Source organism: Dermacentor silvarum, chromosome 6, assembly GCF_013339745.2.
Source record: "Dermacentor silvarum isolate Dsil-2018 chromosome 6, BIME_Dsil_1.4, whole genome shotgun sequence".
Lineage (NCBI taxonomy): Eukaryota > Metazoa > Arthropoda > Arachnida > Ixodida > Ixodidae > Dermacentor > Dermacentor silvarum.
In genome coordinates this window covers 32,057,206-32,071,595 of record NC_051159.1, presented here as the reverse complement: position 1 = coordinate 32,071,595, position 14,390 = coordinate 32,057,206, and the positions used below count along the sequence as shown (strand labels likewise).

Genomic DNA, 14,390 nt, shown 5'->3' with positions numbered 1-14,390 from the left:
TCATCGTTGCAGTAGTTTTGAGTGCGCGTCACATGGAACCGAAGTGCATTCACCCAACTGCCGAGGAAGTGAAAGTCAAGAAGAGGCGTTTCGCTGAACAGACAGGTAAACGCTATGCCACGAAACACGAAGTTATCCTTTGCTAGCTAAAGAATATACGAATCCAATGCACCTGTTGGAATCTATGTGAACTTCACATGGCGAACTCGTGCACTTGCTTCATAAAAAAGCATGCGCCAAAACTGCAGGCGAACATGTAGCTAAGCATGTGCATCAACATAAGCGCGAATACCGATAAAAGGTAAGCCCAAAAATTACGCAAAAGTTATTTTTACATATATTCCAATGTGTAGGTTGGATCTGCGTAATTTCGTTTTCTTTTGCAATATTTTCACGCTGCAGAATACTCGCCATATTGTAACGTTGTAGGATAAGAATTACATACTGCCAAAACTGTGAGGTAAGAATGTATAACTCGTTTACGGGCGAAATGTTTGCCCAGAAAAAACTAATGGCATTCAAACCACAAGAACAGCCGCGAGCACATTCGACGGCCATCAACGGGTCATATCAATGCGTTGTTCACAAACCTATCACTCTGCCTTTTAGAGCGCTTGCTGGGGCTCGCGTGTATTTGAGAATGTTCAAAAGTATTCGCAGCTGGTCGAGAAATAGTCGTTATCGGCGATAACGCTAAACACTGAAGCTTTTTTTATGTAGTTTGTGCGTCTTGCGCCGACAATAAGTTCACATTATGGATAGTCTGACGAAAAACGGTCAACGGCAAAAAGCAAAACAATGCAATTTAGTGTGTGAGCTTCTCTAAGAAGACGAATTTAGCGTTTCAAATAATTACTGCGAACAATATTCAATGTCGATGTAGGATAGAAGAAGGGAAATACTAACGACAAAGAGAGACCACAGGCCAAGATTAACCGGCCCAAGCAGCCCACAAGCTAGAGCTATTGCATATATGTCGCCCTCTGCAGGTAAATAAGGGCTGATTGATTGGTTGTTTACATAGCGAAGGAATACAGCATGATTCGTTGGTCGATATTTGCAGCATCAATAACACCGTTCTTTGCGCAAAGATACTGAGTGGCTTTTGGGAAAAGTTAAGGCGGGCATTTCTTAAACTATGAAAGTTGCTGAATGGAATGTCACTAAAGTTAAAAGTTGGTCTGTTAATAATTCGGATGCCCTGTTATAACAGTCTGATATCCATGAAACAATCACCGTCCTTAAAGCATGGGATGATATTTTTATTATAGCGAAAAAGCACACTTTCATTTGGTTTTTGCGGTAGCGAGTAATGAAACTGAGATTGCTTTCATACGTTATACATTTGATTGCCAACTTCTAAAGATGAAACAGAGCATTTCTCAGCAGCGACTTTTTAATTACGTAAAAAGCATTTTAAATTTCGTAGGCGCGCAAGCAGGACTAAAAGTTTCTCAAATATGCATTTTACTGAGTTACTTGTTAAACTATATCTAATGCGGCATTGGCATATTATTGGATTTTTTTCGTACCTTTCATGATTGTCCTAGATTTATTTCGAAAACCTGCCTTTCCTTACTGTTCTCTTTCATTTTGTCAAATTCTCGAGTATATTGTTTTCAGTTTGAACAGCCGCTATCGGATGCCCGTAGACATGTATCTCTATTTGCCTCATGCTATGCAAGAGCAGCTATTTGGCAACTTAGTGTTCTTTAAGGGGGATAATCTGATTAGGTGTAACATAAGAGCATTTATTTGTTTGTTCGGAGAACTGTCGCTATGAAGTTCTGATTGCAAGCCTAATATTTACGTATAAATGATAGTAATTACACGATGCAGTTTACTATGAGTGCACTATGAGTGAGCGTTCGATTTTGAGGGGCAAGAGACATTTTCGTACGCGATATAGCATTTCGTGCGCATTGCTATCTATTTCCAAAAAATGAATGCCATACGTATTTTTTTAAGTTTTTTCACATCTCTGATTATTGTCCTAGGTTTATTTCTAAAACGTATAGTGCACGAGTGCACAACATTTGAGTAGTTCGTTTGTGAATGCCATTTTTCTGTTAATTCATGGTATTCATAGTTTGGTGTTCCCATGCTTTTACGTTCTTGGAGGCAAACGACCATATTTTGATGTTAACCTTTTTTTTTTGCCAGCGAGCACTATCGAAAAGGGCTGCCAATGAAAGTTGTGCATTTTCACCATCGATTTTCACTATGTGCCTTATTCTTTACCTTACGTCGCGTTCTTCCTTGACAACTTATTATTATACTCTGTGTTTCACGTAACTTCTTTAAAAAAAGAGTAGTACACCTTCCACAAATCACACCAGTGGCGCTTTATTCATAGTCGTCTGAAATTACTGGAACTATTTTCTGAAGTGCCATTAGCTGGCTGATAAGTTAATTGTAATTATGCAATATTTCTAAATATTAGTTTTTGGGCGCACGTTTTATTTGAAAAGCTGTAGGGCGTTCTCAGAAGCACCCAATGAGGTTGTTTCTATGACGCTGTATTTTACGCACTGTTTTTCTCAGGGGCTCTGAAAAAGCCCCCGAAGTAAGCAAAAAAAAATGTAATAAAAATAAAATACTGACGCCACTGTGCGCTTGCGCGTTTGGATTCCAAGACTGTTAATTGTGTTTCGAAACAATGAAGCCCGCACGCCCCTCGAAAGTCAACGAATGAGATTGCATCCCTGTTCAACGCCAGACTGTCGCTTATTTTTTAGGGCCATGGCACATTTCAATAGCTACAACGAAGGCCGCTTGCTTTTTTTTTTCTTTCGCGATGGTAATGCGGGCTTAGTTATTTTGAAACACACTAGAAAGCGCCGTACTACAGACGCGCATATACCGTATATATGTGTATATTGCATATAGTCTGGCCTTTATTTAAAGCATGGAAAAAAGAACCACCTAAACGATAACATCAAGAAAACTTTTTTAGGTATTGCAGAGAACTTCACAAGTAATTTTTATGCTCTAAAACGATAGCACATTATTTTTCATAATAAACGCAACTAATTGGTTAACTAATCGCACTTAAAAATTACGTAACTCAAGACGGCTACGAATTGTACGCTGTTGGTCTTATTCGTCTTTGGTATGCCACTGCGTTTTTAAAGTTTGGTTCAGGTTACGTGAAAGACCCGGTATGTATTCGTCGCCATTTTCTAAGAAGACCGTGAGGTAAGAGCGCATATGTTCCGTCATTCTTTTCTGAACAGTCGTCTTTGTTGTTCACCCTTGTAACGTTAAATTAATTTCTATCTATAAATTTTCCACTATTAATTGAACTGAATACATCGAGTGAAATATTGAGTGTATTTATTGCAATTTTTTTGCAAGTGAACATAGGGGTGTGTTCGCTTTCGTGATCTTTATTTAAATAAGTGCCTGATTGTTTTGAAGTTAACGATATCTGTAATAAGCAGGAGCAGTTGCACTCAATAACTGCTAGCGGCTTTACGTTGTAGCATATACCCCGTTCCTCAGCGCTTCACCAAATTGTTGACAGAATCTAACAGCTGAGGATCATAACAAACACTGCTCATTACAATGAGACCGTGATGATACTGCGCTAAACAAAGCATAGAGATTATAGAGTCTACACTTCGCTAGAGAAGAAATCTACGATACTGAGATAGAATGCAGGATGATTACTTACATCATATTCGTAGATGATGGAGTTGTAGTTGTCCTTGGTGTACTTGATCAGCAAGGCCACAAAATTTCGGTACTCCACACTTGTAGGAACGCGTACTCCGATCACTAAAAGTGACTGATACATTTGTTTTGCTACCTAAATAAAAAACAAACAGCAACACGTGAGTATTATTTGTTGCACATACATTAGGAAGGATCTATAATTGGCACAACTAGCATTGCAATGGTGGTGCAAGCGACGGACACGAATATGAGGGCCGAAGCTGGGGCTTTAACTTAAGTTAATTGCCTGAATTGCGCTCCTTTAAGGTATTTTGCATTTACGTAAAGCTTGAGATGGTCGCCGGGCGAACGTGATGTTTATAGCGCTGAGTGAAAAGTATTACATGAAAAGTGATGAAACGCACAGACGCCGAATAAACCCATGGATACACCGAGAAATTTAGCTATATCTAGCAATTGGTTTAGCTTGATGGTGCCACCGCTTTTATATGTTTCACCGTCCTAATGCCATGAACGACGTTTCAACCTATCTTTACTACTCACTGCCACTAGGGGTGCTGGCTGCTAAGAAGAAACGTTATCGCGAGACCTACTGTGATAATTTATTATGAAAGAACACCGGAGAAGCAGTAATGTGCATTAATTAGAATATCGCTGAATTTATTCACGCGAACTTAGTTGCGTCTAGGGAAGAAAGCTAAATTTCAAGGCGTACTCTAAGCTGAATTTTATTCATTGTCTCAAGTTTTTACAAAGTTTCCCCGTACTTGGAAACTAAAAAAAATTTCAGCGCAAAAACTTAAAATGCAAATTTCTGCACCAAAAAATAGACATCGCAATATTGTCGCCTGTATCTTCTGGATTTTCTGTAGTGGTCAAATAGAATTTATCGGCTTCCCCCTTTTGTAAGTTATTGCGTTGTTTACGCGAGGTACGCAAGAGTCGAACTCACAAAGTTGCACAATATTTCAGTGTACCACGTGACTTTTGCCCACTGCAACTGTGATAATAGATGAATTTTACATAATAATAGTAGCGCTCCTTATTGCTGAGAGGAGGTTTTAAGCTTAATGCTTCATTTTCTTATTTTTTGTTTACCTTCGTATTTAAATTAACTAAAAGATGGCCTAACACACACACTTGCAGTTGAAAAACGCTAAGTTTGTATTTATAATTGAACTGCTATAACCCTTAAAATTGTGTATTATATAGAAAACATCGTCCTACAACCGGAAGCCGCAATATGTTACTTTAGTACTACTTCTAGGAGTGTATCTCAATATTTTGCTTACATGATACTTTGGCCACCTTGAGAATTTTCGCAGAAATTAGTTGCCTAATACAAAGTTAGTGCAGTCGTTGACGGAGAAAGCATTTTCTCCATATTGCCGTATTTTTGCAGCGGGTGCGGGGTATTTCCGCGTGTCGACAGTTGGTAGCCTTCCGCCTCAGAGGTCGCTGCCCTTGGTTTCTCCGGCGCGGACTGAGGGGAACGGCCCCTGACAACGTCAACGAAACTCGGGAAATGCTAAAGCACAGGTGACGGAGACTGTCACCGACGACGTGATGAAGCGGCTTGATTGGTCTGCAGGTGATCCTCGTCCCATGGGCACAACGGTCTTCAAAGCGCGGCAGAGCTGGACGTTTAAAGCCGCCAAACGCAACCTTTCGACGAGAGCAGTAACGCGCAACGTGGCCCGTTCGCCTGCAGTAGAAACAGAGTGGTCGATGTTCGGTCGTGCGGCACAAGTCTGTTCTGTGAACCTGTAGTCGTCTCCCAGACTCCCCTGGTCGCCAGGGCGCGGTAACGGGACGCGGATAGGAACGGCACTGTCGGTGGTGAAGGTGGAGGACGACGAACCACACCGGCATAGCTCAACGGGCGTGTTTCGAGGCACAGCGCGGGCGACGAGAAGGCTTGCCTTAACTCCTGGCCTACGACATCGGCAACTTTCTTAGCCTCGGTTATACTGGAGTCAGTTCAGTAAAATGTACAACGGGCCTTGTCCTCAGCAAACATGGGGACGATTTCGTTGGGTTTCTGAACGCGCGCTTCAATAAGCTGTTGTGCGTAATCCCGCCGGTCCGAAATTGAAATACAGAAGCTGTGTCCAGGAGCTGGCTTAGAAAGTTGTTCCACGTTTGGAAGCCTGCTTCCCTGTTCAGAAATCATGCGCGAGCGCTGTCTACTAGAGCGAAATAAGCGTTTACAAGTTTTTATTGTGTCCTCCAGCCATTGACCTTAAAGCAACCCTACTGTACTGGTCCAATCAGTCCTTAGCGTCTTCAAATGCGGCGCCACGAAAGATGACCGGAACTCTAGGACGTAGAAGGGTACCCTAAGAAAGACTTGTCGCTCTTCTGTGAAGGAGGGAGATTCGCTGATGTAGGAATTTCCATGCCGGTAGGAGCTACAGTGGTGGTGAATTCGGGACTCACGCCTAGCAGGCGGTGACTGAATCTATGAACATGAGTAGCGACGACAGTGGTTGTACTTGAAATCTCCGGAGTGGTTGTACGGGGCCTAGTGGGAGTCCCGAGCATCTGGTCGCAAGCTCCAGCGCCTCGACCAGTGTCGCGACGTTGGAAACTCAGGGGCCAAAAGCAGTGATCATTAGTAACAACCAGGGCAGTTTTAATTGCGATTAACATTCTTTGCCTACTTCAGACGTTCTGAATCTATCTATCTATCTATCTATCTATCTATCTATCTATCTATCTATCTATCTATCTATCTATCTATCTATCTATCTATCTATCTATCTATCTATCTATCTATCTATCTATCTATCTATCTATCTATCTATCTATCTAGATTCCACAGCTACATTGACTCTCCACAAGAAAAGTTGAAAATTACCTATCAAGAAAGAGGTCAGGCGAGGAGACACAATCACTCCCATGCTATTCACAGCATGCATAGAAGTAATCAAGCTCTTACACTGGGAAGGCCTAGGAGTGAGGATAAACGGCGAATATCTTCAGCAACCTTCGGTTTACAGATGACATTGTCCTATTCAACAACAATGGGGACAAGTTACAACAAATGATTGAGGACATTACCCGAGAAAGTGTAAGAGTCGAGTTGAAGATTAATATGCAGACGACAAAAATAATGTTCAATAGCTATGGCAAGGGAACAAGAATTCAGAATCACCAGTCGGCTTCTAAAGTTTGTAAAGAAGTACATTTATCTAGGTTAATTACTCACAGGGGGCCCTGATCATGAGAAGGAGATTTATATAAGAATAAAATTCGGTTGGAGTGCATACGGCAGGCATTGCCAAATTCTGACTGGGAGCTTACCACTGTCGTTGAAAAGAAAAGTGCACAATCATTGCATTCTGTCGGTGTTAACATATATATGGGGCAGAAACTTGGAGGTTATGAAAGAAGATTGAGAAGAAGTTAAGGACCGCACAAAGAGCGATGGAACGAAAAATGTCAGGCCTAACATTAAGAGACAGAGCAGTGTGGATCGGAGAGCAAACTGTGATAGCCGATATTCTAATGGGCATTAAGAGAAAAAAATGGAGCTGGACAGGCCATGTAATGCGTAGGAGGGATAACGGGTGGACCATTAGAGTTACAGAATGGGTACCAAAAGAAGGGAAGCGCAGTCGAGGTCGGCAGAAAACTAGGTGGGGTGATGAAGTTAGGACATTTGCAGGCGCAAGTTACAATCAGCTAGCGCAAGACAGGGGTAATTAGATGTCGCAGGGAGAGGCCTTCGTCCAGCAGTGAACATAAAATATAGGCTGATGATGATGATGATGATCTATCGATCTAGCTGCCTACGACTTTGTGCTCTCATGGTCGTTTCGGTAACTTGGTATGTACCAAGATTGGCATACTATGACAGGAGTATATGATGAACATAAATGGTATGTCATTGACATGCGTGTCATATAGGTCATGAAACAGCCGCCTACGTCTTGGTGCTCTCATGGTTGTTTCGTTAACTTGGTAGGTACCAAAATTGGTATAGTATAACACGAGTGTATGACGAACATAAATGGTGCTTCATGACATGAATCTCATGACATGCGTGTCATGTAGGTCATGAAACAGCCGCCTACGTCTTGGTGCTCTCATGGTCGTTTCTTAACTTAGCAGGTACCAAAATTGGTATAGTATAACAGGAGTGTATGACGAAGATAACGTCAGGTCATGACATAAATGTCATGGCATGGGTGTCATCTAGGTCATGAAAATGACCCAGCGAAAAATAATAACACTCAAAAAACACTGAAATGTGTTCTGACGTGGGCACTAAGTGAAGGAAACACCAAATTGTGATGGTAGAAATCATAGCCATGAGCATGACTCAGCAAAAATGACCATGACTCGGCGAAAAAACATTAACACTCAAAAACCACTGAGATGGGTTCGGACGTGGGTACTAAGAGAAGGAAACACTCAATGATGATGAAGAAATCATAGTCATGATCATTGCTCAGCAAAAATGACAATGACTCAGCGAAAAAAGATTAATACTCAAGAGCCACTGGAATGAGTTCTGACGTGGGTACCAAGTCAAGCAAACACTGCAGTATACTGGTCCAATTTATAGTCATGAACATGACAGCAAAAATGACAATGACTCAACAAAAAAAAATAACACCCAAAAACCACTCGAATGAGTTCGGACGTCGGTACTAAGTGAAGGAGACACTAAAGGATGCTGGTCATAACTGAGGCTTTCGTCCTAAGGTCTCTTATGTGTAGCTGAAGGGACTCCTGGGCTTTCTTCAAAGGACTCCTGCGCGTCCTGAGCAAGGGACGCGCGCTGTCTTTCTCTCTCATCCGTAGCTCTGGTTTACCCGAATGATCCCCCGGTGCTTCGCCCACTCATCATCATTCACGTCGTGAATATGCGGTGATCTTTTTTGCTGTTGTTGTTGCCTCAAAACATGTTTTATAGCGAAGTTGTTTAAGCCAGTTGTTATTCGTGGTTTGTATCAAGAAACTATCATCATCAGCAATGAATAAAAGGAAACTTTATTGCCGAGGCGGGATTCGAACCTGCGTACCCAGAGTCCCAAGGCGAGCACCGTAACCACTAGGCTATTCAGCCACGCTTGCAGAACATGCATTTATGCGAACCATATGATTGCGTTCGAGGGTCGTTGTCTTCGTCTACAGCTGGCGCGTTCGCACGCTCTCGTGCCAATGCTCTGAGAGGTGACGAAGAGGTTTTGCGTACTATGGTCGGGAGAGAGATAAAGAAAATGAGAGACAGAGAGAGAGACGCATTCACGGAGCGGGTCTGCTGGAACGCGTTGTCGGCATTGCAACGCGGTGGAACGCGGTGTCGGCATTGGAACGCGGTGTCGGTGTGGCAAGCTGCGTTATGCAACGCGCAGTGACGGCCGTAAGTTCGAGAGAGAGAGAAAGAGACACGCATTCACGGAGCGGGTCTACTGGAACGCGTTGTCGGCATTGCAACGTGGTGGAAGGCGGTGTCGGCATTGAAACGTGGTGTCGGTGTTCCAAGCTGCGCTAAGCAACGCGTAGTGACAGCGTTAAGTCCGAGACACGCGAAAAAACATTATCTTCATCATGAGTATTAAGATGAAAAGTACGCGCGCACTTCCGGAAAATGCTGGGCTACCATCGCCCAGCTTCGCTGTTTCAATCCTTGCGCAGCCGAGTGCAAGGTTAAGCTTTTTTAATATCATGTGCTTGTGACTTCCTCTTCCTCATGATGTTTTCTTTTAATGCCGATATATTTTCTCACCGTCACCGTGCCTACCACACAGCGGACTGTGCAATATTTATTTATTTATTTAAAATACCCTCAGGGCCCAAAGTATTACAGAGGGTAGTGGTAATACATTCAACAAGAACGATAAAAGGGGCCGTAGGCTAAAATATGGTAGGTACAAAAAGCTTGGCTGCTTATACAATGTTAGCTAATTAGCAATAAAAATAAGTTTAAAGCAAATAAGATAGCTGTGAACACAGTAATAAGCAAAATGTAGTTGGTAGTAAAAATAATAACTATTTACACAATGTTAGCAAATGCTTGGTAAAAGGCACGGTTATCGTTTATTGAGACGACGTCAGCAGGAAGGTGGTTCCACTGTTGGGATGTGCGAAGAACTAAAGACATTGAATGTGTTGTCGTGTTACAAATAGTAGTCTCCTACCTTGTCACGATGATCATTACGATGTGAAATATATATGGATCGAGTAACGCGATTGCTTCGCAGAACAGGGTGATTGTATCCTTGTGAAATAGTGATTATCTTGATACCTTGCGGCGGTAACTTAATAATGGCTATGAGAGTCTAGTTTGCATAGCACTTATGGTCGCAAGTCGATTGCAGTTATATGACACGAAACAAACAGAGTTATCCTGGACCAGTTCCACGGATGTGATAAGACTGTCCTGATAAGGAACCCAAACTGCCTATGCATATTCTAGTTTCCTATAAATTAGTGTTTATAAAGCGACAGCTTTGGGGTGGATGGAGATGACTAAAAATGTCGCAGTTTCACCCGAAAGGCGAAGCATCAATTGCGATAGCAAATTAGTAGAGAGCTATTCGGAGTAGGGATAGTAGTTTTATCGGCTGCATAAACTTGGACACATCCGCTTACTAACTGAATTAACAAGCGTGGTGTCAGCACGCACAAGCAAACATGAAGAGATCACACTGAATGACCGCAGACAACGGCTGTCAAAACGCTCGCAGCAATCGCAGCCGCCGCAGCGGGCAAGGTTCGTGCGGTCAACGCTTCAAAGGAAATTGAGCAGGCGGATGCACAGCGCATACAAAGGTCAAAGCCGTGTGGAGATAATGGACCGTGCGGGCGACGGCCACAGCCGGGCAAAGTACGAACGGAGTTGTTGGCAGAGTAGAAGCTGCACCCCTCCCTCTCTCCCGCGCTGCCTTCCCGCTTTCTTGATTTCGCGTGGGATATTGAGTAGGAAGTTACCCTTACACCCGATTGCAAGATACGCCTTTGGTGCCGGAGCACAGCGTCGCCCCTTCCTCCCTCCCTCCCATACCCCCACGGTCTTTCGCGCGACGGTCGCGTTTGCTTTCGGCCGTGCGTTCGCTCTCCGTGATAGCGCGTGCGTCCCCCGCGCGCTTTCGCTCGCGCATACGGCGCGCGGCGACGATTTTATCGCCCTTGGAATCTATACGGAACCTCACGGCGACGACGCCGACGGCAGAAATCCGGTTGAAGTGTCCATATAATTGCTATCGCAATAACATTTCGGTGGAAGTAGCCTAATGTCCAATCAGCATTATAAATTATGTAATCAGTATGAACATTCCAACTCCAGTTATTTGTTATGAGTTTATGTTACATGCTTATATAGGAGCTCCAGGAACTCGGGCTTCCTAATTTCCCGAATTTCTGCGATTGTAACCTTAACCGCTCACCACACGCACACAGCTCAATACTTCAACACTTGAAATTTACCGGAAGTGTGGTCGTACCTGAATAAAACAACGAGGGCACCGTGCCGTGTTCTCTCTTATGAATTACGTATTCCAAAATGCCGATTGCTTATTGACATACATAGTAGCTTTGCTGTAGCGGGTAGCTGGTCTACTATATCCCTGAGTGGCCCGCCGCGTATCTGGCGGTTGACTTAGCGCAGATAGATTGCTATCGCTCACACACGTGGCGAATTGTTGAATAATTTTGTTTTTTTTTTGGAATTTACGACCCCTTCATTAAATTTTCTTCCATTCTGTAACCCTAATGGTGATTATTCCTACGCATTACATGAAAATGTCAACTCGTCTAAATGTCGTTAAAGATTTTTCGTTCCATTCGTTAAAAACCTCCAAGTATATGTTAGCCGCAGTGGCTATGGTGTTGGGCTGCTGAGCACGAGGTCGCGGGATCGAATGTGGGGGAGAGAAAACACCCGTGTACGAACGTATGGTCCGGAGTGGCGTGCCTCATAATCAGAACTGGTAAAACCCCATAATTTCATTTTTTTAATGATTGCACGACAGTGGTAAGCTCGTCAGGATTTGGCTAGCACTCCAACCCAATTTTATTCTTCTGTAAATTTCTTTCTCATGATCAGGGTCCCCTGTGAGTAGTTGACCTAGATAAAGATATTCCGACTCTAGAGGCTGACTGTCGATCCTGCCATGTGATGCAATGAAGGTCCTCAATCATTTGAATTCCGCTCGGTGTCATCTGCAAAATTGCTGCGCCGCATCCTCACTCCTAATCCTTCCCAGTCTTGGGTCGTGGATTCTAGTCTTACGTAACCGAGGCGGCCATGTTCCCATGCAAGAACGCTCGGTTACCGGTGCTTTGCGCGCGTGGTGAAGGACCCCGGGTGCTCAAAATTAATCAGTAGTCTCTCACTACGACGTCTCTCATAACCCACAGCGCAGGTTTGGCGTGTTAAACTGCGCAATATAGTGCTTCATTTCTTTATTCTGGTAAACTGATACATTAAAGTACACTATGTGGTTTGTTCGAAACAAACAAGAACCGACATTCACCGTTTGAAAGGCCCACAGCTGCGCTAAACTAACACTAATTTGCACATTTTTTCCTGTTTCGTCAATATTATCGCTGTGTACACCTGGTTGCTTTATTAAGGAAGCATGAGGCGTCTCAGAAAAGCTGGAAGGGACGCGATACAAATATGACGGTGAAAAGAATAGGCGAAACAAAGGGGAAAATGCATTCACGGTATAAATACAGAGCGAAGCCGGGATGGCGGAACAACAACCACGTGAGCGCTTCTTCGGTCATCGTCTTTCTCCGCTTGCTGGCGCCTTCTCCAATGTACGGGAATGGTTTGTAACAATACGTGAGCTGATCCTGTCGGTAGCCGGACGCGCGCGAGAAACTTGGCACATTCACCGTCATCTTTATTTTTACTTTCTTGCAAAAGAGCCGCAAGGCTGGTTTTGTTAGCGTACAGTTGCGACGAACAGAAAACAGACGCATTTATTTGCTGGCATTTTGTAAAGGCAGCGCCGAAATGCGCAGTTGCTACGAGAAATAACAAGGAGTACTTCGAGAAATGCGCGACTCCCGATTACTGCTATCGAAAACGCCCAGAGGCGTTTCCATTTCGATTTCTCGCTTGATCCATATTACAACGGCGCCGAAGGCGCAGACGTGATCGATAACTACCCGCTGCTGCAAACAAAAGCACCAGATTTCTGAGAAACATCGTGATACCGAATGAAAACAGGGCCGCGTATAGAGTGACCCTCCTCGATGTCTGCTCTTTTGGAAATTATTATCTTTCAGGGGTAATATCAATCTTGCACGCATTGACGAAAAAAAAGGTAGTCTTCGAAAGTTATCTGTTGTGTTCGTTGATATTCGATTTCAGATTTAGTCTCCGATGCATCTTGTTACCGGAAAACAAAGTAGCTCGTTATGCGCTGCAAGAATATCTCACGGGTGAAACAGCGACCTACCGAACGCTGTATAGATATCATTTTTCTGGTGAGCAGTGGTGATTTGTCGTGTCATCTTTGGTGACACGCTCAGTAAAAACAACCGCATGCTTTTTCGGAGGCAAGTATACCAGGAAATCAGCGGGCCTGCTTACCGAGTGTGGATGATCTGTACAATGTCGGCTTCGGCTAGTTAAGATGCATAATGTGCTACTTACATTAGAGAGTCAGTTGATGACTAAAGAAACTTGAAACTACCACGCGAAGTCACACAGTATGAAAGAAAGACAAGACGGAGAAAGGGCTGTCCGTCTTGTCCGTCTTTTCGTACTGTGTAATTTCGCGCTGCAGTTTCAAGTATTGATTACAAACAGGCCACGAATATCATCATTTTGACGCAATATTAAAGAAACCTGAACGTTTTCACGTCAACCATCTTTACAATCAGTCAGAGCGGCGCGCTCGCTTGCTAAAACCGCATCTAACGAAACGATGTTAAATTACCACCACTTATATTTTTTGCAAACGTACTACTCGCGCGCCTAACTTTCATATCGCTGCGTAGATGAAAGAAGCCGTTTTTCGATCATGTGTGTGCTGCGTGCACAGATGGCGCCGTTGTCAAGCCTCTCATGACGCAACCGGAGCTAAATTTAGCCTCGCGTGCGGCCTTCAGAGAGGCGTAGCTAGGCAGTGGGCTTGTCTATTCGAGCAGGACTGGTCGCGCGTGAGAGAGCTCACTATGGCCATAGGTGGTTGTCATCATCATCATCAGCCTATATTTATTGCGATAGCAATTATATGGACACTCTAGGCGAATTTCTGCCGTTGCCGTGGTCGTCGCCGTGAGGTTCCGTATGAAGTCCAAGGGCGATAACACCGCTGCCGCGCGTGCTACGCTGTATGTGCGAGTGAAAGCGGGCGAGGGTAGCCGACGATTGCGGCTCTATCTCGCCTGCGCGAAAAGAAGAAAAGCGGGCAGGAAGTGCACCGTCTTTCGCATCGCGCGAGGCACCCAACGTTTCGAGGCACCGGGAGGAGGGGAGGGAGGGGGGCGGCGTTCTGCTCCGGCTGCAATGCGTATTTGGCGGCTGCGTGCGGTGGCGCGGCCGTATCTTGAGAGCGATCTGCGTTGGGGGCACATTCTAGGTGCTTCCGCGGCTCGTAGCTTTGTGCGTGCTGTGTATTCTCGGCGCTCAGTTTGTGTTGAAGCGATAGACAATAGCAGGAAGTTCACTTCGCTCGCTGCTGCCGCGCTTCCTCATGCCAGCGTTTTGACAGCGAGTGTCCGCGGTCATCAATAGCGAT

General features: G+C 44.2%; 1 protein-coding gene across 1 annotated transcript in view; it reads right to left on the bottom strand.

Annotated features, from left to right (window-relative positions):
• LOC119455386 (atrial natriuretic peptide receptor 1) overlaps positions 1 to 14,390 on the bottom strand; it is a 177,511-nt gene that overhangs the window by 136,591 nt on the left and 26,530 nt on the right. Inside the window, exon 3 of the mRNA XM_049668976.1 lies at positions 3,677 to 3,811. Within this exon, the coding sequence (XP_049524933.1) occupies positions 3,677 to 3,811 (135 nt within the window). The remainder of the gene's footprint in view (positions 1 to 3,676; positions 3,812 to 14,390) is intronic.